At 36.0% G+C, this 23,373-nt stretch overlaps 2 protein-coding genes across 2 annotated transcripts; one reads left to right on the top strand and one right to left on the bottom strand.

Annotated features, from left to right (window-relative positions):
• The first annotated feature begins 9,883 nt into the window (after positions 1 to 9,883).
• LOC127126774 (protein CYSTEINE-RICH TRANSMEMBRANE MODULE 13) lies at positions 9,884 to 15,526 on the top strand. Its single transcript, XM_051055766.1, has 3 exons — positions 9,884 to 10,073; positions 10,107 to 10,302; positions 15,185 to 15,526. Exons 1-3 carry the CDS (start codon positions 9,908 to 9,910, stop codon positions 15,231 to 15,233), a joined length of 411 nt encoding a protein of 136 aa, XP_050911723.1. The 5' UTR covers positions 9,884 to 9,907; the 3' UTR covers positions 15,234 to 15,526.
• Positions 15,527 to 17,119: 1,593 nt separating this feature from the next.
• LOC127126773 (protein AUXIN SIGNALING F-BOX 2) lies at positions 17,120 to 20,285 on the bottom strand. The gene is made up of 3 exons (XM_051055765.1): positions 19,168 to 20,285; positions 18,192 to 18,687; positions 17,120 to 18,060 (listed from the first exon to the last, which is right to left on the bottom strand). The coding sequence occupies exons 1-3, from the start codon at positions 19,617 to 19,619 to the stop codon at positions 17,293 to 17,295; spliced, it is 1,716 nt and encodes a 571-aa protein (XP_050911722.1). The 5' UTR covers positions 19,620 to 20,285; the 3' UTR covers positions 17,120 to 17,292.
• Between the last annotated feature and the right edge of the window lie 3,088 nt (positions 20,286 to 23,373).

The raw sequence follows: 23,373 nt of genomic DNA, 5'->3' as shown, positions 1-23,373 counted from the left end.
ATGTAAGCCTTTACACAATTCAGCACACGGGTTAGAACGTCGAGGTAAAGTACAATTGAAAATTGCACCACAAAATAAACACAACAGTCATAAGGTCAGGCCAAATAATGCAGAATTATAATAAATCTTAATTAGATAAACATAAGGCAGAACAGAAAAGAAACAAAACAGCCACTGTCCCATTCGCTCCTGCTTCGCCTAGCGAAGGCTTAGCGAGTGCTCGCTACAGGCTCGCTTAGCGATGTGCTAGCGAGCGGCTACGGGTTTTGAGTTTGATAGCAGCATGATCTCCGGAATCCTGAACTTTATGGCATTTAATTATAGGAATAGCATGGACAAACATTCAAGATATTCAGGCATACTTAAATTCACATGTGAAATCAAATTACATATCCGAAAATTTAATCATGATGCCTTATGTATGTAGAGATTACCGATTAAAAGCACGAAACAGTAGTGATGCGCAAACCTGTTTACAACTGAGCTGCGATGTTGAAGGGACTGACCACTCTTGGTATCGGATGGAGTTGGGCGGCGGTAACTTCGGTGCGGATGAGCGGCCTTCAGGGTTTCATTACTCGGAATTTTCTGAGTTAGTCTCCAGGGTTTCTATGCCAGGGTTTCTTTCCGTCTTCGTCTGTCCCTTTTCGTGACTGAAGTGTCGGTATTTATAGTGATTGTGGTGACCTAATGGGCTTAGAATGAAGCCCAAAAATTCTGATATATCGCAAGCTTCGCTAGGCGAGCGTTGTAGCGAAGGGTTCGCTAGGCGAAGGATTTGCTCGCCTAGCGAGCAGGCCATTTGTGACCTAATGGGCTCAGAATGAAGCCCAATAATTCTGGTATCCGCAAGCTTCGCTAGGCGAAGGAGTTGCTCGCCTAGCGAGCAAGCTAGTTTGGGCCTTTTTCTGGATTGGGCCTGTTGTGAGTTGGGTCTTTGTTCCCTTAAGATCAATGTCTTGGAAAATAAGTTGGAGTGCTTCGAGAAATGTTTTGCAAGATTAATGGGCAAATTTTGGGGTATGACACCTAACTTTCTCTAGCCTTAAACGTTCTAGGTGTCGGACTCTGTCAGCCAGTTGTGACAAGCTTTTCACAAAAGTTGGATCTATTTTCTTCCTAATGGAGTAATCTAATCCTCCTGCGGCCATTTGAACTAGTTCATGTTCTGGCACTTGTGTGAAACACCTAGCTTTTAAAGACCTAAAACGATTCAGATAATCATCTACGCTTTCAGCGAACCTTCTCTTAATACTAGACAATTCTGCCAAACTAATCTTGGAGTGTCCTTCGTAAAATTGTTCATGGAACTTCTTTTCTAGTTTGGCCCACGAGTCGATGGAACTTGGGGCCAACGAAGTGAACCATGTGAAGGTTGCCTTGGTTAGAGAGGAGGGGAAGTTTTTTACTCTTAAGCTTTCATTATGAGCTAGATCCCCTTATTCTGTCAGGTATTTGGCGACATAATCTATAGTCGATTCACCAGATTCTCCCCCAAATTTTGTGTATTTTGGCACATTCATCCCCCTAGGCGCCTCAGCTTGGAGAATAAATTTGGCTAACGGGGACACGTATAATGGCCTTTGTAATGTGGCACTCATGCCATTTCTAGCCATAATCCTTTCGACAATAGTTGTCAAATTATTTTCTACCGCCAAGTCTTCTTGTAGGTGTTGATCGACGATTTGATCAGCATCCTGCTGTCGGTTGACCATTACCACCTGGTTACGTCCCATAACTCCTGATTCAACACCTTGATGTTGGAGGGTCTAATGATTTGTCCTTCGTGGATTGTCTCCTCCTCTGTTGCCCCTATCTCTATCTGTACAGGAACAGTCGGTCTAATCGTTGGCGTTATCTGTCGGGCCGGTGCCCCCAGAAAATTGCATAGACGCGTCAATTGGTTTGCCACCTGCCTGTTTGTTTTAGAAGATTCTTGGATTAGTGGATTGAGGATTGTGCCCATCTGGTTAGTTAACATGTTAACCAATTCATGATTACTATCGTCCATTTACTGTCTCAACACCGCTACCGAAGTGTTCGACAGCGGCATGGTTCTGTTTTGAGTAATGTTCCTTATGTTGCCCCCTTGCATTGATCCTTGCAAGGGAGGGTTTATTTCTGAAAACAGCGCTGCACTGGATGTCGACTGATATCCGGGCATTAAGGAATACAACATTCCATAAAGCGGATCTGTGGTGCTAAAGCGAGGCACATAAGGTTTGAACGTCGTTATCGTTGATCCTGAACCCCCCGGTGGAGGTTAAGGCATTGATGTTCCAACCGCACCCGTAGTCGACATGGTTATGGCTGCATTTGTCATCGGCGGCAAAGTGACAGCCTGTGAAACTACTGTTTCCGTATTGGATAAAGTCCCTCGTGGAACTTCATCAGTGTTAGTTTCTGACATATTCATACTACTTCGTGGCTTATTATATAACTTGCCACTTCTAAGTTTCATGCAATTTCGCAACTGCTCTAGCACCGTCCCACTGGGCGTGCCATTTTGTTTACTGTGGAAATTGGTAAACAACCGCTGGTCCTCCCTGGTCTTAAAATGAAGGGTTACTTGCAGGATCGACAAGTTGATCCTAGGACATGTGCTAGTGCAAGTGAGACTTGTTCGAACTTTCGACGAAATGACTTTGTGAGGAACGGCTCCCAACAAAGTGTCGAACAAGTGTAGGGGTTTTCCACACGAACGGTTTTTAGGCAATGTTACCGCCTGTAGGTGACTCGTGACCGACAACGCTATAACATTCAAAAGATGTATACTACGAACACGCTTTTGGTAAACTCTATGATCGTGATAGAGTCAGTGTCGACAGCGTAAATGACAACGTAAAATGATAATTCAAAAGCAAAAGAAATTAAGATAAAATGTTCAACGGGAACAATTGAAAAGTAGGGAAGTTGCATTGAAATAAATGTGGTGATTCACGTACATAACACTCTCAGAGAAACTCTTACTTCCTCGCGCTGGGAATGAGAAGTTTTCTTACAAGTGAATTCGTAGTACAAAGTGAACACCTCGAACCCCTTGTGGGATGCTCCTATTTATACTAAACTAGAGGAACTACTCCTAAAATAGATTCCTAGAAGCTAGCAGATGTTATAACCCACGATTTGCATAACCGCTGCACCCATGTCTTGCTAACTACTCCACGTTGTGGCGCTCTTTTTCCTTTTGGAACTGCTATTTTATTTTAAATTTCAAATTTCTCCCGCCCAGATGCCAAGGTGAAGCTGTCTTCCGCGCATTTGATTAAAATTCTTTAAGTCCCAAAACCTCGTGTTAGTCGACAGAATGCCCTGTCGACGGAACCGTCGTTTCCTGTCGGCCTCCTCTTTTAGTTTGCTTTTCCTTCTTGATTGCGTTTGACATCTTTTACCTTTTGGTAGGGTATAATCCCCACATTTATGGGCCTCTTTCATTACTTGTGCTTTCAGCATGCCTTAGGTATATTTCGTGGTAACACCAGCCGAAACTTATGGTGACGTTGGAAGAATTCGCCTCTTCTTCCTCTATGATAAGGATGTCGAGTATTTCCTATATTACAGTGCGATTGAATCCTAATTTCTTCGAGCTAGCCGACATAGACAACAAGTCTACCTGGAAGTTATGTTCATTGGGAACATGCGCTACTTCAAAGGTTTTAAAGCGTTCAGACAAGTCATATACCTTCTTTAAGTATATAATAGTTGGTATGCCTTTGCTTGATAATCGCCTGAAACTTGTCTCGCCACCAGTTGGGAGTCGCTTTTGACTTGCAGGGTCAATGTGCCTACTTCTAAGGCGAGTGTCATGCCGAGAATGAGGGCTTCATATTCGGCTTGATTGTTACTAGCATTAAATTTAAACGTCAAAGACTATTAAGTTAGTAAGTCCTTCAGTCCTTCTACCACAATCCAATCGATGTTTCCTTTTTGTTATAGGTTTTATCCACTAAGAGAATCCAGGTGAAGGAGATCCCTTCGTCGATGGTCATCCTGAACTCATTCAGAAAGCCCACCAAAACATGTGATTTGATGTTGCCTCTGTTGGTGTAAGCCCTAGAGGCCAATACTTTTGGTACTTGTATTGAAATATTTATTAATAATAAAAGGCTTTTTCTTTATTATGTTTGTTTAATAAAGTCCATAGAATAGCTAGTCTGTTTAATGTATCAAGTGTGACTTAATCATGAGATCCCATTAAACACAAGGACTCTATTCTTAAAGTATCCGTAGCCGAGCTTTATTGTAAAATGTGATAATATTAAAGCATTAAGACTATTATGTATATAGACTGATGATCACATCTCATGGATCATGGATAAGGAGTTATCAAGTCTTAAACATAGGTATGAATATTAAGAGTAATATTTATACTGGATTGACCCGCTATGAGAATACTATATAGAATGTTATGCAAAGTGTCATAAGTTATTCTCATGGTGATAGTGGTATATACCACCCTTCGACCCGAAACCACTATGGACCCTAGATGTAGAGTCGAGTGCCTTATTGTTGATCAAACGTTGTCCGTAACTGGATGACCATAAAGATAGTTGATGGGTACTCCACGAAGCATGTTGAGGGACATGAGTGACCTAGATGGAATTTGCCCATCCTGCGTAACAGGATAAATGTCTAAGGGCCCAATATTTAACTAGACAAGGATGACACGGTCTATGCCTTGTGTTCAATATAGACATAAGGGCAAAAGGATAATTATACACATAGGTATTATCACAAAAGAATTTGTCAGATCACATGACATTTTTGTGTCTTGGGTAGCAGGGATGTGTTGCTAGATACCGCTCACTGTTTATTATGTTAAATACGTGATTTAATATAATTGCTAATGTCGCGAAAACCTACAGGGTCACACACAAAAGGACGGATTGATGAGAGATAGAGTAACTAAGGAACACCGTAAGGTACGATGCACTTAAGTGAATTATAGAATATCGTAAGGTACGGTGTACTTAAGTAGAATATGAAATATGGTAAGGTATCATGCACTTAAGTAATTTTGGCATATCATAAGATATGAGCCACATACACTTAAGTGGGCTTTTTAGCTTGCAGCCCACATAAGTGATTCTATAAATAGAACCCTTGTGCAGAAGCATTTGTGTAGTTGAAATTTTGTTTCTCTCTCTCTCTCTCTCTCTCACTCACTCACTCACTCACTCAAAGCCTTCATTCGTAGCAGCTAGCACTGAGATTGAAGGAATCCGTTCGTGTGGACTGAGTAGAGGCATTGCCACCATTCAACGTTCGTGGTCACTCCTTAGATCTGCATCAAAGGTTTCAAACGTCACAAGAGGTAATGATTCTATCACTGATCATGTTCATTCGTAAGGATCACTAAAGGAGAAATTTTTTAGTTTCTAATGCATTTTGGATTGCTATTCTCCTTCAGCCTCTAGGAATATATTGAATGTTGTATTCAAATGGTTTGATTGCCTAAGATGTCATTCTTCTGGCCAGGTCTGGCTTCTTAGGGGCTTAGCGTATGGGATAGTCTGTCTTTATCGATATCTGGTGTCCTTGAAAATAAGGCCTAAGCTTTATTGCGGCCATCGCCACCATTAATGTGAGCCTTTATATCTTCTTATAACGGATATCCACGCCCTTGAACACTTTGCTTACAAAATAGACAAGTTGATCTACCTTATACGTTTCCTGAACAAGTACTGAGCTTAATGTTTGGTCAGTGATAGATAAGTAGAGATATAATGGAGAATCCTCTACTGGCATGGAAAAATGGGCGATGATGCTAGGAAATCCTTCACCATAGAAAATTTCTACTCACATTCGTCAGTTCACTCAAACCTCTCCTTCTTCTTCGGCATGGCGAAGAAGTGGAAAATATTTTCAGCTACATAGGAAAGAAAACGATAAATTGCGGTTAAGCACTTAGTTAGTTGTTAAGACTCCTTGACATTGGAGGGGCTTCTCATGTCTATGATAGCTTGTCATTTATCTGGATTCACCTCTATGCCCCGCCTAGTGAGTGTAGTACCCCAATTTCGTTCGAGCATTTTAAGTTTTTCTTTTTTAAAAAATATACATGAATATTATGTTTAATTTTATGTGCATTTTTATTCATTTAAAAATTTCTTGAAATTTTTTTAATCTTTTAATTTAATTTTCATTTTTAATTACCATTGTTTAGTTTAATCACAAAAATACAAAAAATCTTGCATTCTATAAGATTAAAAAAAGTGAATAAAAAAAGTTTTTTTCTTTTTCTATATTTTACTTTATTGGTACTCTTCTTTTAAAAGTTTAATAAAAAAATCCAAAAATACTTGTATGATTAATTATTCATTTTTGAAAAATAAGTAATATTAATTTTATTATTACATTTATCATCATTTGAATAAAGAATTTAAATATTATCTTTACACTCAACCTTACTATCCCACTTTTACACCAACATAATTAAATATAAATTAATATAGTTGTAGTTGTAGAAATTAACATTTGAATAGATTTTTAAAAATTACAATTTCACATTTCTCTATATTTTATAACATTAACTTGATAATGTATTTTAATGGCTCCCACTTAAAATCTAACTTTGATTGTAAATAGAACAAGACAAAAAATGATCTCTCTCTCTCTCTCTCTTTCTCTCATTCATACGTACACCTTTTTTACACTACCACCATTATACACACTATAATACCTCATACTTATATGTTTAGAATAATAAGTATATGATATTATATTTGGTATTGAATACACGACATAAGTGTTTAGATGATACCAGAATCAGGTACAATACAAACATAATACAGTACATAAAATACAACTATTATCCAATCATTACTACAAGAGATCAAAATACAGCGAAGAAAATGGAAGTAACTAAAATAACATCACGTCTTCCTAATGTCATCTTACTTTTTCCTTTTCTCTGCTTCAAAGAACCTAAAACAACTACATGAGTAGAATGAGATTATTAAATCTTAGTGAGTTCTAGACTACACCATTGAGTCTGCTCGGCTCTATAGGGTGTACTAGATCATTGAACAAGAACTACCTACATTGCATACCACATGGTCATACAAGCAAGCGCACGAGATCCAATGATCTCATCATAAGTGTATATGTCGTTGAACGGTCTTATAGTATGCTTTGGTAACCTCGGGAAATCGTGTAGGAATGTGAACGACTTTCCCCGTCTACTTGCTCATCTCTCAGACAGGATCCAGGTCACGATCTTTCACTTCTTTTAATAGATTATCTTTTCTAGACTAATGACTCCACGTTCGAGTCAGATCCAGGTCATGAATGATCTAATAAGACTTTCAGAACGACCTTCCCATGGTAGTTCCTCACTAGTAGGACTTTCAGAACGACCTTCTCATGGTGGTTCCTCACCAATAGAACTTTCAGAACGACCTTCTCATGGTGGTTCCTCGCCAACTAACCGGTTGCAATTGTGAGGGGATTTCTTAAATGATACAACACCCCTGCCTCATATTCGTTGAAAGTGAGTATGAGTCTCATTCTAGAAAACAAGCATTCATGTAGTGGCAACTAGCATCTGTCAAAATAGTTGCACAATATTTTGCTAGGTTATATGTGAGAAACCAAGTAATCAAAATACTGACACGCATCTTGGTAGGAATTCTCCATCTGATGCGCCTCATTAAAGACATAAATCTTCCCTAAAGCATCATTTTCCACTCAGAGGTATTGATGTTCATCAGCAAGAAGCTTGAAGTTTCATTGTCCCCTTTAAACCTTCATCTCTTAATTGTCAACAAGCAAAAAAAATCACGACTGTGAGATTTTAAATGTGTTGGAGATTCAATATACCATCTAACCTCATCATCACTAGGTACCCAACTACTCGAACACCATAAAGCTTTAGTGAAATGGTCGCCCCTCAAATCATTATGATATCCCCTTACCGTACTTGGATTTACCATGGGTATTTTAGGGAAAACAAAGCCATGAGTGACCTCCGTATATCAAGCCTAAATGAGTTTGCTCCCTCATCTTCCTCTATATGAACCTCAAGGTTGTCCTTATCCTATGGACCCCCAAACCCATCAGTTCCACCTTTAAAGCTTTTCCTAGAATCAAAACTTACACTAATCTTTATAAAATTTATGGGAGGAGGTCTCACCGCTATAGGGACAACATTCAGTATCTCAAGATCAACCACCCCAGTGTGCGAAAAAACTCCACTTATATCTCCCCCACTAAATAAGTCAACAAATGCTATATTTAGGTTTCTAATGTTGGCCATGACTGATCAATATATGGGAACAATAGAAAGGACAAAAGGAGAAAATTATTACCTCAAGAAAAATGACAAAGTCGAAAATGATGAAGAAGAAGAAGAATCACCTAAAAACCAGAAACACTACTTAAATATGAGAACGAAAGGCAAAGAAAAACTCATAAAAGATCACTAGAAGTGTCACCTAAGGTAACAAATTATGATAAAAGAAGCAAAAGAACAAATTATGGTAAAAGGCCTATTTATATATGCTAATGAAAAAGGAAGACCTACAGTTGAAAATAGAAAGAATACTAGGAGGCAAAAAGGGCAGATCTACGACTGAAAAAATAGAGAAAGTGCCAAAAGGTGAAAAAGACAGATCTACATCTTAAAATAAATAGATTATCAAGAGGCAAAATCAATGGCTAAGGACTAATATCGAGACCATAACGACATATAAGTACATTAAAGTGCTTTAAGCGACGACGCCACTCCTTATCTTAGAGACCTAGGGCCATGTGAAGAACTTAAGTGTGTGTTAAATGCACTTAATTCATGTGTTCCCAATGTCATCTGCTCTCACTCAACGACCTTTTGATTCCACTCTCCAAAGTGTAGACATGATTGGATAATCCATGGAGTTAAAGAAGAATGATCTTGAGTCTGGTCTCAAAGCTTCCAACATAATCCTATCTTCACATACATAACAAAGACTTGGGGGGAACTGATATGAGTCGACCAAATGATCCAACAAGAGCGACCAACTCCAAAGGCCCAACTCAAAGTACCCTCACAATAGGACGATGAACATATGTCTCTTTGCTAAAAGGCCATTCATTTGATATGAGTTATTGGCCCAACAACAATCACCAAATTTAATAAGACGGTCTTCAGCAACTCATTTCAGATCAAGCATGATTAGTTTTAACTATCTACCATATATAAATCCTGTCACGCACCAATGACAAGAAATCATTCACTTCACTCTTGCAAAGTTACATCTATGTTGGAACACCAATCTTGTATGTACACTCTTTCTCCATCACATCGGAAACTTGTATTAGCGTACTGAAAGAGCTCATTCCTTTCTTGATCTCATGTTCCACACTAAAACAATTTTAGTATACTTGATGTATTAACTAATTGTTGTATTATGTTTATTACTTAGCATTATACCTCAAACCAAACTTTGAATATTATGGGGGACATTTATGTTATTATTTAATTTTCAATTTGTAAGTTATTTTAAGAGATTAATTACTATGCACTGTCATTGTAAAAAGATTTACACTATCGATACATCACTATCATCCGTTTGCATTACTTTATAGATTTTTAAAATAAAAATCAAATTCATATTAATATCCAACGTATAGGTAAAAATTTTATAAATGATGAGAACAAACTAATCTTTTTTATAAATGAGAAATTATGACTAAATAGTTTTGCTTTTAAGGTAAAATTTTAAAATATATTAAATACAGTTGAAACTAAAATCGACTACGGAGTAAAAAAAAAAAAAAAAACCGTCCCTCCTCCAACGCATATACGTTTTCATTTTCTCATAATACCCGTCTGCCAACACAGAGACAGAAAGGCAAGAGGAGGAGAGACTACTCGCATTTCTTCCCTTCCCTTGCCTGAAACCCTTCTCCCCATTCTTATTTCCACAAAATGAGTAACAATTACCAGAGAGCCCCACAAGACCCTCCTTATCCTCCACCGGGATACGGATCTCTTTACCCACCACCACAGGGTTACCCGGTAACACAACTTCCACCGGGTTACCCATCAGCACCACCGCCACCTGGTTACGAAAGCTACCCTCCTCCACCGCCACCTGGTTACGAAGGCTACTCTCCGCCACCGCCACCTGGTTACGAAGGCTACTCTCCGCCGCCGCCACCTGGTTATGCAACAACCTACCCGCCGCCTCATCCTCAATACCAAACCTACCAAGGCTATTTCAATAATGGATATCCTCCTCCTAATTACAATTGTCACCATGTTCAGCATCATTGCCACGAAGATAATAACAATTCCTGTTTCTCTTCTTTCTTCCAAGGCTGGTATGTTTTTTTTCATCATTCAATTATAGCGTCTGATTATTTTTGTATTTGGATTTTGTTTGATGTTTGATAGCGTGTGCTTAGGGTTTTTGACTTTTTGTTTAATTGTCGTGTAATATTAATTAACATTTCGTAGAAATTGGAAATGTGATGAAACCTTTGCTAGGTGTAAGAATTTTGATCAAATTGATTCTTAGGATATAATGTATGAGTTTATGGCATTGCCTACCGAAATTGAGGTGAGTTGCTTACGAATTTGTTTGTGTAAACTCGAGTTGAATCAGATGGTCTGGTATTGACTTGCATTGTATATAATCGTGAGTTTGAGGGTGATTGAATGAATCCAATAAAACATAATGGTTATTAACTTATTATTATCCCCCCAAACATGCACTCCGAAGACGATATTGTTTCTGTTTGTATTCTAAAACACCTAAAATGTTGTAGATGAATGATGAGGCTTCTTAGTTTACAAAACATTAACCTTGGTTGTAGAATTCAACCTCACATATGCATCTAATATCCTAGCATGAACCTATTTGCAAAAGAGGTGAATGAATGATGCTATATTGAGTGATGAGTCTTAACCACGTAGCTCTTACGTAGCATATAAGAAGTCACAGATCAGAGAATAGGGACAGACTATGATGAGTTGAAAACTAGCTATGTTGAACTGAATCTAGCTCCAAGGGAAACCATGGAGGAAATGAAAAGCTAGAGCTAATAAGAAAAGACAAGGAACTATATAATGCTTGTTGGCCAAGGAAAAGAGTAAAGAAAATTCAAGTGAAGTAATTTCACAATTATTGAAAATTTTAGAGCCAACACAAATTCTGAAACCCTAAGTAATGAATAAGAAAGTGAACTTCAAGTTTGGAAAAGTTGCACCTTTTTATGAGGTTTAAGATTTTTAAATTGGGTAAGATGCTTCCAACACCATATTAATCTACCCTAGATACATTTGAAGTAAAAAAATTATGCTATGGAACCACGGAACAATGGCATGTAACTAGTAGAAGGTAGCAACAGTGTAGTCAATAGTGCTCTATAGCGGAGAAGCAGCCCCTCGTCACAAGGGGAGGATAGACAGTAGCATAGCAGTATTATGTAGAAGCTGTAGCAGCCACTGTTTTGGCTATTGTGGCGAGATAGTGTCATGCATAAGAATGAAATTGAAAACTTCAAATGAACCGTAAGTTTTAGATGGCAGGGATTCTCCTATCTCATTCTGACTCACTTTTTTGTTGTCGTTTTTCACTTTCCTCATCGGTCTGTTACTGCTAGTTGCTGAGTTTTTATGTACATAGTATCAGTATTATCAAATAGCTGCGCTATGGTGGTTTTTGGGCTCGCCGCAATGGTAATTATCAGCCGATATTGTGGGTTTTTCCGCTATAACGGCGCCGCAAAGCGGCCGGTATGGCGAGATTGGCTCTCCGTCATCAGCCATCGACAACAGTGCATAATACAAACATAAATTGAATTTAAATTAAAAAAAAAAAAACATAATAGCAGGATGACCACTGTCCTACTATGGCATTTTGGGAGCGGCCCCTATCCAGAATTGTTAACATTTTGTAGCAAGGCAACTAAGTTTAAATGCTTACAAGAAGAGAAGGAAATTATTTTTGTTTTTTGGTTAAGGGAAAGTGAAGAAGAATGAAGCATAGATGCCATGAATTGAAGGCTTTTTGGGCTAACACAGTTTTCTCTAACTCAGTTTGCCAAAACTGTGCTTTGTATTAGGTTTTTAGAAGTTAAAGAGATAAGACAACTCAAAAACAAAAACAAATCCATAAGACCGTAACCATACCCAAAACAAAGAGGCCCAAAAAATGGACGGAGGAGATTTTTGGGAAGATCAACAACTGGTTAATGATCAACACTGATGTGAAAGTGAGTAGCTGGTCAACACTCGTGTGGGATTCATGTATCAATAGCGAATGTAGTAGGATTCCCCATAGCTTGTATTTCTGTTTCCCTTAACAAAGAATATTGGCATCATTAGTATTATTATGTTGGGGGTGGAGATTATCTTAGCAAAATTAGCGAAACAAAGACAACTTTCTAGACCAGTTTAGGTAGTTTCCATTTCTGTAACAATGATCATGGCTCGATCTAATTGTATAGGAAACAAAGCAACTTGTAGCCTTGTTGAAACTTGAATGTCATAAAAGTAGAAGTTTCACGGACTAGATCAATGTCAGCTGTTCTGAACTACTTGAGATGCTCTGGGAAACTACAAAAAAAGTTGATAACATATAAGTAAACCATAAGTACCATTACTTTAGACTCTACCATATGCCGCATGTTAAGAGTCCCACATCGGGAATATATGACATGAATATGTGTTTATAAGTGGGGACAATCCCCACTCTACCAACCGATTTTGTAGGGTTGAGTTAGGCCAAACCACACTTCTTAACCTGGTATCAGAGTCTGGTTTAAGATCCAGTGGGCCACCTATTATGGTTTCCTCTATCGGACCACCCACCATTTATTTCCACGCTCCAGATGTCCAGTCCTGGGCGTGAGGGGGGTGTTAAGAGTCCCACATCGGGAATATATGGCCTGAATATGTGTTTATAAGTGTGGGCAATCCTCACTCTACCAATCGGTTTTGTAGGGTTGAGTTAGGTCCAACCACACTTCTTAACACGCCTTTTTGGCTATATCTCATGTTGCACAGTTTTTTTTTGTGTTATCAAACCTACAACTTCGAGGAATTCATCAAGCAAATTTTATCCACCAAACATGCATTCCGAAGACGATATTGTTTCTGTTTTTATTCTAAAACACCTAAAATGTTGTAGGTGAATGACGAGGCGTCTTAGTATACAAAACATTAACCTTGGTTGTAGCATTCAACCTCACATATGCATCTAATATCCTAGTATATACATATGCATCTAATATCCTAGTATATACCTATTTGCAAAAAGGTGAATGAATGATGTTGTATTAAGTGATTTGAGTCTTAACCCCGTAGCTCTTAGGTAGCATAAAAGAAGTCACAGATTGGAGAATAGGGACAAACTATGATGAGTTGAAAACTAGCTATGTTGAACTGAATCTAGCTCCAAGGGAAACCATGGAGGAAACGAAAAGCTAGAGCTAATAAGAAAATACAAGGAATTATGTAATGCTTGTTGGCCAAGGAAAAGAGTAAAGGAAAATCAAGTGAAGTAATTTCACAGATATTGAAAGCTTTAGAGCTAGCACAATTTTATGAAACCCTAAGTAATGAATAAGAAAGTGAACTTCAAGTTTGGAGAAATTGCACCTTTTTATGAGGTTTAAAAATTTTAAATTGGGTAAGTTGGTTCTAACTCCATTGATGGTGATAATGGTAGTGATAATCTACCCAAGATACATTTGAAGTAAAAAATTATGCTATGGAACCACGCAACAATAGCATGTAACTAGAAGGTAGCAACAGTGTAGTTAATAGTGCTCAATAGCGGAGAAGCGGCTCCTCTTCACAAGAGGATAGATAGTAGCATAGCAGTATGATGTAGAATCTGTAGCAGACACTATTTTGGCTATTGTGGCGAGATACTGTCGTGCATAAGAAGTAAATTGAAAATTTCAAAAGAACCGTAAGATTTAGATGTCGAGGCTTCTCCGATCTCATTCTGACTCACTTCTGTTGTCGTTTTTCACTTTCCTCATTGGTCAGTTACGGCCAGTTGCTGAGATTTTATGTACATAGTATAAACATAAATTGAATTCTAATTTAAAAATAAAAAAACATAATAGCAGGATGACCGATGTCCTACTATGGCATTTTGGGATCGGCCGCTATCTAGAATGGATAACATTTTGTAGCAAGGCAACTAAGTTTCAAAGCTTACAAGAAGAGAAAAGGAAATTATATTTGTTTTTTGGTTAAGGGAAAGTGAAGAAGAATGAATCAAAGATACCAGGAATTGAAGGCTTTTGGGCTAACACAGTTTTCTCTAACTCAGTTTGCTAAAACTGTGCTTTGTATGAAGGTTTTAGAAGTTAAAGAGATAATAAGACAACCCAAAAACAAAAATAAAGTCATAAGACCATAACCATACCCAGAACCAAGAGGCCCAAAAAATGGATGGAAGAGATTTTAGGGAAGATCAACAACTGGTTAATGATCAACACTGATGTGAGAGTAAGTAGCTGGTGAACACTCTTGTGGGAATCATCTATCAATAGCTAATGTAGTAGGATTCTCACAGCTTGTGTTCTTGTTTCCCTTAACAAAAAATGTTGGCATCATTAGTATTATGTTGGGGATGGAGATTATTTTCTTAGCAAAATTAGCGAAACAAAGACAACTTTCTAGGCCAGTTTAGCATTTATGTTAACATTGATCATGGCTTAATCTAATTGTACAGGAAACAGAGCAACTTGTAGCCTTGTTGAAACTTGAATGTCATAAAAATAGAAGTTTCACTGGCTAGATCAATGTCAGCTGTTCTGTACTACTTGAGATGTTCTGGAAAACTACAACAAAATTTGATAATGTATAAGTAAAACCATAAGAATATATATTTGAGTTATTTGTTCAAATTTGTTATTCTTATCCCAAGATTTCATTCTGCAACTTTGATTAACAATTGGTTTAATAAACTATCTATCAAAATGTAGGGAGAAATATTGTGTCACTCTACAAACTTTCCTTAATGTACATAAATATTCAGTTTTTTTTCTCTAAGTAAAAATTAAACTAGAATGTTTTGTGGAATTGTTTCATTTCAGCTTGAGACATCAACAATTATTAGTAAGTAAAATAAAAAAGTCACATGAAATATTTTGAGTTTCTGCTTATATTATTTGTCCTCTTTTTAAGCCCTTTATGAGTTTAATTTGAGGGTATGGTTTCATTGTATGTTTACATGTGCAGCTTTGCAGCACTCTGTTGCTGTTGTTTTCTAGAGGAGTGCTGTTTTTGATGATCACAATGAAAGTTGTGTCTTCAGTTTGGTGCACTTGGCTGGTTATATAGCTCTCTGGATAAATGTTGCTCAAATGTTATGTCTTGCTTGATTTGTGGGGGATCTAGTGTTAGTCATTCCTGTAACTCATGGTCTTTACCCTTGCCTTTTTTAGGGTTGTTCATAGTTTTTGTGCTCTGGTCTTTGTGAATCTGTGTATGGATGCTTATTATGTATTGGAAACAGTAAACAGCAGTTGCTGTGTGGAATTACAACCTAAATTATTAATACACCTTGATATATTCTGTAAACACCATTTTTTTTTCTGACTTAGATCATTAGTATAACCTCCGAATTCTCTCTCTCTCTCTCTCTCTTCAATTGTCTCATATAACCTACTATAGAAAACAAATGCGAATACGTGGGATTAGTCAGAAGGCTTGGAGGTCATGTGTTCAAGTTCTTGCAATGGTGTAAATATATATATTAACAAGGAATTACTAATAATTTCTTATTAAAAAAACTCATTCATGTGTTATTAAATAATATTGATTATTTTATACATCAATGTTATTACTAATAGTTTATAATGTAGAATAGAAATTAGAGAAACTTGTGAAGTTGATATTGCAAAATCTAGATAATTATGTTTTATCACTATTCAAGTACAATTTACCATTATATGATCTTTTCCTAAATGGTATGACTTGTAAATTTTTCTCTCATGAGATCATGCCTTCATTGTGCACCACATTGAGCGGTTTTTGGCCACTTTTTTTTTTCTTCTTTAAAGAAGGCTACTGTTATTGATGTGAACCTAGGAACTTTCTATGATTGATTTCAAATTTTTAAAGGAGTTCTAGACGAAAACCACTGCCTCTATGCACAATAAAGTCCATTAGAATAGAAGATGAACATGAAGCCGCGTGGTCACCAATTCCATAAGAAATATAACATAAAAAAGTAGGAATTTCTCCACCCCACTCAAATATAGAAACTAGTTTACTTCAAATTATTACTATCCAAAATTTAGTTAGAAATATGTGCAGCCTTCTTGTTTACAGGCACAAGGCTTTAGGAACGGATCTTGCATAAGATTGGAGGATAGCAAGATTCTAAAGTATAAAATAATTGTATTATTTAAAATTCTAAAATATAAAATAATTGTATTATTTAAAACAAAGATGTTTATTTTCTTTAAACTGCAAATCTAAAACTTCATTTCAAAAGACATGTTGTCACTGCTGTCAAAATTGTAATTTATTGTATCTCTGCATCTTATCATTTGCATTTTTATTTATTTCTTCTCGGCTTGTGATGGTGATAGCCAAAAAAAGCAATTGATTTTGCCTCATCCTCAACAATTTCACTATCTTTTTACAATTTGGTTAAGATTTTGCAACAATTTTGCTACAATATACAATTCTACATATTGATAATGAGTGAGATTGCAAAAGCTTAAGATTTTAAGTTCTTTATTGAAATCTTGACAACCTTAGTATAATGTTGATACGTATGCAAACCTAAGGTTATTCACACCCCTGTAGCAAAATAGAATTCTACATATTACTAAGATGGATATCGGCTATGCGCCCACTTACAAAAAGAGACTTCTAAAATATTTAAATTGTCACAATTGCAAAAAGTACAACCAACCATATAAATGCTGTTTCATTTTTTACACATCCAGGACTACTTTAGAGACAAATATCCAAAACTATTAGAAGTAACACAGAAAACACAAAGAATCTCAGCATGAAATCAAAGCTGGTTAAGCAAAGGAGTGTGTCACACTACCTCAGTGCCTCGTCTGTGACTGCACAACAAACAAGATGAAGAAAGAAGAAAGAATAGCATTGCATCATCATAGAATAGAAGTATAGATAAAAACAAAACTCAACATATTAATGAAGTGCCATCTAATATTTATGTATAAAAAACAAAACTAGCAAAGTGCAAGGATAAACAAACCAGTACATATCCGGAGAGACTAAAATTTTGCATTAATCAGTCAGAGCCTAAAACAAAGTACAAACAGCTTAATACTAGAAAAAAATAAACTGAACCTAAAATGCACCTACAGAGTCCATACATATTCTGGTGCATCTTCCCTTTTACCAGCCACAGAACGATACAAATACATCTTCTCCACTCTTTGCCCATCTTCCACATAACAATCTGCTTGTTCACTTTCATTGAAGATCTCCACATTCAAACTAGGCATCTTCTTCGCCAATGTCTTGCATGCTCCTACAGTCACCTCACACGACGACATCCAAAGGGATCGCATTGTTTCATACTTCCCTACGTCTGTCAGAAGTGCTGTGTCGCCGAAAGGGCAGTCTCTTATCTCGAGCTTGCGAAGCTTTTTGCAACCGTTCAATACATAGAGCATTCCCTTGTCACTCTCGCCAGCAAAAGCAATAGATAACATTTCAAGCTGCTCCGCGTACATTCCAATGTAAAGGAAGACCTGGTCGGTCAACTGACCGGAGAGTGATAGCCGCCTCAGTCGTTTGCATGACTGTACGATTGCCCCAAAACCTTCATCCAGTGGCTGCATTGTGTCGGAGTCAGGTTTTGTTGCATCGAGGATGCATAACCTAAATCGGATAAAATTTGGACAGTTCTTGGCTACTGTTATGAGAGCAGCATTTGTCATCTGGTGGCAGAAGTAGAGTAACGAGTGGAGCTTTGGGCATCCCTTTGATATCGCAACAAGTCCTACTTCGGTAACAGCTGCTTGATTTCCAAATGGTGCGGATGGAAATACCCTCAATTCTTGCAACTCTTTACATATAGTAGCTACAGCAACTAGTCCTTTGTCTCCAATGCAATCCATTATCTGCACCATCGGTTATTTTTTGTCAGCAATATCCTTAACAGTATTTAAGGCACAGAGTAATAAGTAGATTAAGATGATAAATTGCGATAAGAATTATAAAATTATTAGTTTTGAAGACTGAAATAGTTTACCCATAAGCGCTGTAGTTTGCCGCAATGGCGAATAAGTTTAATAAGCTCAGCGCCCTGAATGCTTGCTGCATAGCTCAAGTTCAAGGATGTTAAGTTCCGGCAAATTGGATACACAGCAGCAAGGCTAAAAGGAGCCACTTCCAAAAATCCGGACAAACTCGTTATTGACCGGCATCTAAGAATGGTATTCTTAAGCTTTATGTAGGCCTCTGAATTGAGATCATGGATAAATGATCCAATACCCAAATCTGCTATTTGAGGCGCTCGCATTAGTATCCTTTGAAGTGCATCAGCCGGCACGGAACGGTTTAACCTTAGACTCTTGAGGTTAGGTGATCTTGCCACAAGTCTCTCAAGTGCTCCCACGTTAATCTCTCCTTTAAGGCAAGCAAAATTAAGAGCAACGAGTGATGTACAGTTTTCCGGAAAACAACTTAGCCACTGTCCTTTGTGATCTTCAACTTCATTCTCTTGCAAATCTAGCTCCCTAAGAGACCTACATTTCAACAAAAACACAAGCCATACCGTGTCAAGAACATATTCTAAACACGCTGCGTGAAAACCAATGAGAACAACATATTTCTTAACACAATTTTCTCCGACCCCACACATATATATCATATACAAAACACAAACAAGATAATCCGGAAGAACACATGTTAAGTTCAAAGTCATTCAACCAATTTGCTGAACTATATGTACTCTTATTCTCTGATAAAGACACATAGAACACAAGGTATAAATAAACTAGAAATTGAAATTTTGATAGTACAAAAGATAAAGACAACATTAATCAGGACTTAACTGTAACATAGCTTCAAAAGTACCGCTATCAAAATAAAACCATCAAATCAAAATTGTACATAGCAAAATCCAAAAACCATTAAAACCCAAAAACATATTCCCCAACAAGATCACAACAGTTATAATTATAAAACACTAACAAGTTAATAACACAAGATTCACTCTTACTCACCTGCAATTTGCAGCTACAGCAGCAAGTCCATCAGTGGTGAACCCTTCACAGCTAACAAGAACTAAAGACTTAAAATTCATGAAAGAACGAGACAGTAGCTCCAGGCTCTCATCTGACACAACCATCCTCTTCAACCTAAGCTCCTCCAACCCAACTCTACTCTTAGCAAGAGCTTCAATCCATGGATAAACAAAACCACCCCAACCATGAGGAACCAAACTGAAGTCAGCAAAATGAGGTTTTCCCTTTAGAGTTAAAGATTTGAAATCAGGAAACCTCTCTACCAACCTCTCAGGACTAATAGAGTAACAGTTTCCTATGAACACCCTTTTCCTTGTAAATCCCTCTATTCTATACCAACTTTTGCATACCAAAGACAAACTGTTTCTGTCGCTATGTGACACCACATAGTCAAACACATGTTCTATTACCTCGTCTGGAAAATAATTCATTTCTCTCTCTCTCAGTCAAGAGATCCAAATTCTACAACTTTCATGGAAAACTTTCATACTCTAAAACAAGGAAAAAAAAACAAGATCTAAAACACATAGAAACCCTTTTGAAAAACTTTGAGTGGAAAAAACAGATCTTTACTTAAACTAGAGTTAGATAATAACAAAATCTTCAAAACTAGGACATGGTGAGAGATCTAGAAGGTGAAAAAAATAATTTTTAAGGACAAACGTACTAAAAAAATTGAAAAATTAACATCTTTTGAGTTTGGATCTGCATCATAGTGACCAAAAAGAAGACAAATTTAATCGGATAAATACAGTTAGAAAAGATAAATTTTAGACAAATTATGATGTTAGAAACCAAAGGGCTAAGAAGAAAAGCTACAAAGAAGATTGAAGTTGGATAGATCTAAGAAAATCTAAGGCTTAACAGAAAAGTAGTTACATTATAGGGCACAAAACCACTTCATGTTCTTTGAGTCACATGTATGTATGAAAACCAGAGAGAGAGAGAGAAGTGAAAAATGGAGAAAGGTTATTTATTAAAGCATGGTTGTTATAGGTGGAATGTGTTATGGATGAATCGAACGGTGATGGTTGAATAAAAGGATAGGAGATAGAGAGAATCTTGACCGTTGAGTGGGAGAACATGCATGTGTCGTGGTCACTGGTTTCGAAGTGAGCCACACCTCTGACAAAAGCATTGCACTCTGTTACAAAAAGAGAGTTTTGAGGAGAGAGACTAGGAAATAAAACATTAACGACAAATAGAAAACGATGGTTGGATTGGATCACAAAAAATTTGTATCTTGTATTTTTAATTTTTATTACATATAAATTGCCTTTTCAATCTAATAATTAAACTCAATATTTTTTTTTATTTTTTTTATAAATAAGAATAGTTGGTCATAATGGAGCAACGATTTAATATCAATTTTTAAAAAACTGAACATTGAATGACAATAAATAATAATAAATTAAATTTAAGAGAAACAAAAAACATAATATTAAATTTTAAAATTTATGTTACTTATTTACTACTATCATAGAGTCATTATTACAATATTAAAACAATTTATTACTCTTTATGAATTTGTTGTCTTTTTTTTTAATATCATTAAACTTATAGTTACATTTATTTATTTCTATTTAACAAAATAATTAAGAGTGTCATTTCTAGAATAATAACTATTGTTGCATTAAAGTATAAACATTTAAAACGACACAATATATATTATAATTGCAATTATAAAAAATATAATTAATTAATAATATTATTTTTTAAAACTTAAGATAAAATATTAATATTATTTTTTACTACGTTTATGGTATATTCATTGTAACTTCATTACAATTTTTATGTAATTTTGATGCAAATACAAAGAAAAAAAGAAAATGAACTATTGTTTCAAAAAAAAAAATGTTGGTCATTCTTTAGTTATATGCTCTTCTTCAATTTTTTTGGCACATCCTCAAATTTTGATTATTAGATATTTTAGTATTGTTTTTTGAAACAAGATCTTTATAAACAGTACTATTAATTATTTTTATTTTGTGTCTTTTATGCCATAAAATTAATTAAAAGAGTATCTCACATAAAAAGCATTAAGAACAAGGTGCAGTTGAATAAAATTATAGATTAAATTACTCATGCAATATCAAATCAAATATATGTCCCAACAGTATCAAAGTAGGTTCAATAAAACACAACCTAACCTAAAGAGAATCAACTATTCACGATTCAGATTACAATAAAAAAATAAATAATAAGAGGTTTGCATAAGAATTCCCTTAAATATTTAGCCTCAATTGACTTCAAATGTTATCCAACTATGCCTTTTAGTGTTGTAAATCGTCACTTTTTGTGTAGAAATTTGTAAACCTCGAAAAATTACCAACATTCCCCTTAAAAAGCCTTAAGAATGGATCAGAACGTGTCAGAAAATCCCAAAAAATGGGATCATTGCATGCGTGATGACCTGCATCGTGCACGGTGCATTTTACTTCCCTATCGCACGTGCGATATTGTGCGTGATTATTCCAATAGTTGCATGATTTTGCTCTTTTTTTCACCTAATTTTCACTAAGTCCCTATATCTTCACTCTTAGCTATTTTTTACTCTTTCTTTGGCATTTGTTCTTCATTTTTTTCTCCTCTTTAATTTGTTTTGATTCGTTCCTTCGACAGAATTCATGTAATGACAAAATTCCATCAAAATGCTTGTAGCTTAGTAGGATATTCTGATTTTGATTTCGCGGGGTACAAGTCAGACAAAAAGAGTACTAATGGTACTTGCCACTTATTTGAAAGATGCTTAGTTTCTTTGCATAGTAAGAAACAACATAGCTTTGTTATTTCTACCGCTGAAGCTGAATATATAGCCGCCGGTAGTTATTGTGCACAAGTCTTATGGCTTAAGCAAAAACTAGTGTACTACGATTTAAAACTTGGTTCCGTTCCAATTAAGTGCGATAACACTAGTGTTATAAATCTTACTAAGAATCCAGTACTACACTCATGAAGTAAACACATTGAGGTCCAACACCAATGGATCATGTGGAGAAAAAAGATGTTATTTTTTAGTAAGCTGATACCAAAAGTCAGGTTGTTGACATTTTTACAAAATCGTTGTCTTCGGAGACCTTCCACAAAATATGTAGGGAATTGGGAGTCTTAGACTCATCTTGCCTTAAGTAGAAGGTTTTTGTTTTTAGTTTCATTTGCTATATATTTTGATTGAACTAACACTTTCTTATAGCAAATTGTAACTTCTACCAACCTACAATGGTATGTTTCTAACCATTGTATCATTCAATGTGTTTTGTGCTAGAGTTATATATTGGTTTGCTTATTTCCTCCATATCTCACTAATTCATCTCTAGTTTATGTCTTTGATTGTTCTTACATGCATTTAAGTCTTTTAAATGCATATTGATAATTATGTGCATTAGAACTTTTGACTACTTGTTAATGCATTATTTATGAATGTTAATGCAATCCTTGATTTACAAGTTTGAACACTTAATTATTAGATGTTGAACATTTGTATTACATGTCTATTTGAATTATGTTGCTCATGACATGTTTATCTTTGTTGAATATGTGATCATGATTGTTATGTATACTTCTTAGATGTTTAGCTCATAAGTTCTTTGGACCTATATGTTTGTGGTTGTTTATCCTTGGTTTTAGACACATTTCGAACTACCTCTTTTTGATGTTGTCAAAAGGAAGAAGTTTTAACGAGTCTAGAATTTTTATATGTGTTTTTTATGCATTGAGTTGTCTGTGTGCAACGTTTTAGGGGGGTTACATATGTACTAAAAGGCCAACTCAATATTTTAGGGGGGTCACAAATCATGTTTGATTTTTTTTTGATTTGATTCGAATCAAACTTTCAACAATATTCAAATCGAATTATTTTACCTAAAAATCCTGTTAGTTTTGGGCCATTTGATTCAAATCACTTTTTGTTCTTGATTCTAATTAGAAGGCTTCTGATTCGAATCACGTATTTTATGATCTGAATCAACTGGCATATTTTTCAAATTTTGGGTATTTCTTTCATTTCACTTCATTTTTGCACATTTGATTCAAATCGTATTTTTCTTGATTCAAATCTAACTACCCTTTTTCAACCATTTTGCGTGCTTCATCTCAAGCACATATAAATCGTTTTCTGTCATCATTCAAACATAACATACATCATTCCGTTAAGATTTTTCAGTGTGATTTTGTGTGAAAATCAAT

The sequence above is a fragment of the Lathyrus oleraceus genome, chromosome 3, assembly GCF_024323335.1.
Source record: "Lathyrus oleraceus cultivar Zhongwan6 chromosome 3, CAAS_Psat_ZW6_1.0, whole genome shotgun sequence".
NCBI lineage: Eukaryota > Viridiplantae > Streptophyta > Magnoliopsida > Fabales > Fabaceae > Lathyrus > Lathyrus oleraceus.
This window is presented reverse-complemented; position numbering and strand designations above follow the sequence as displayed.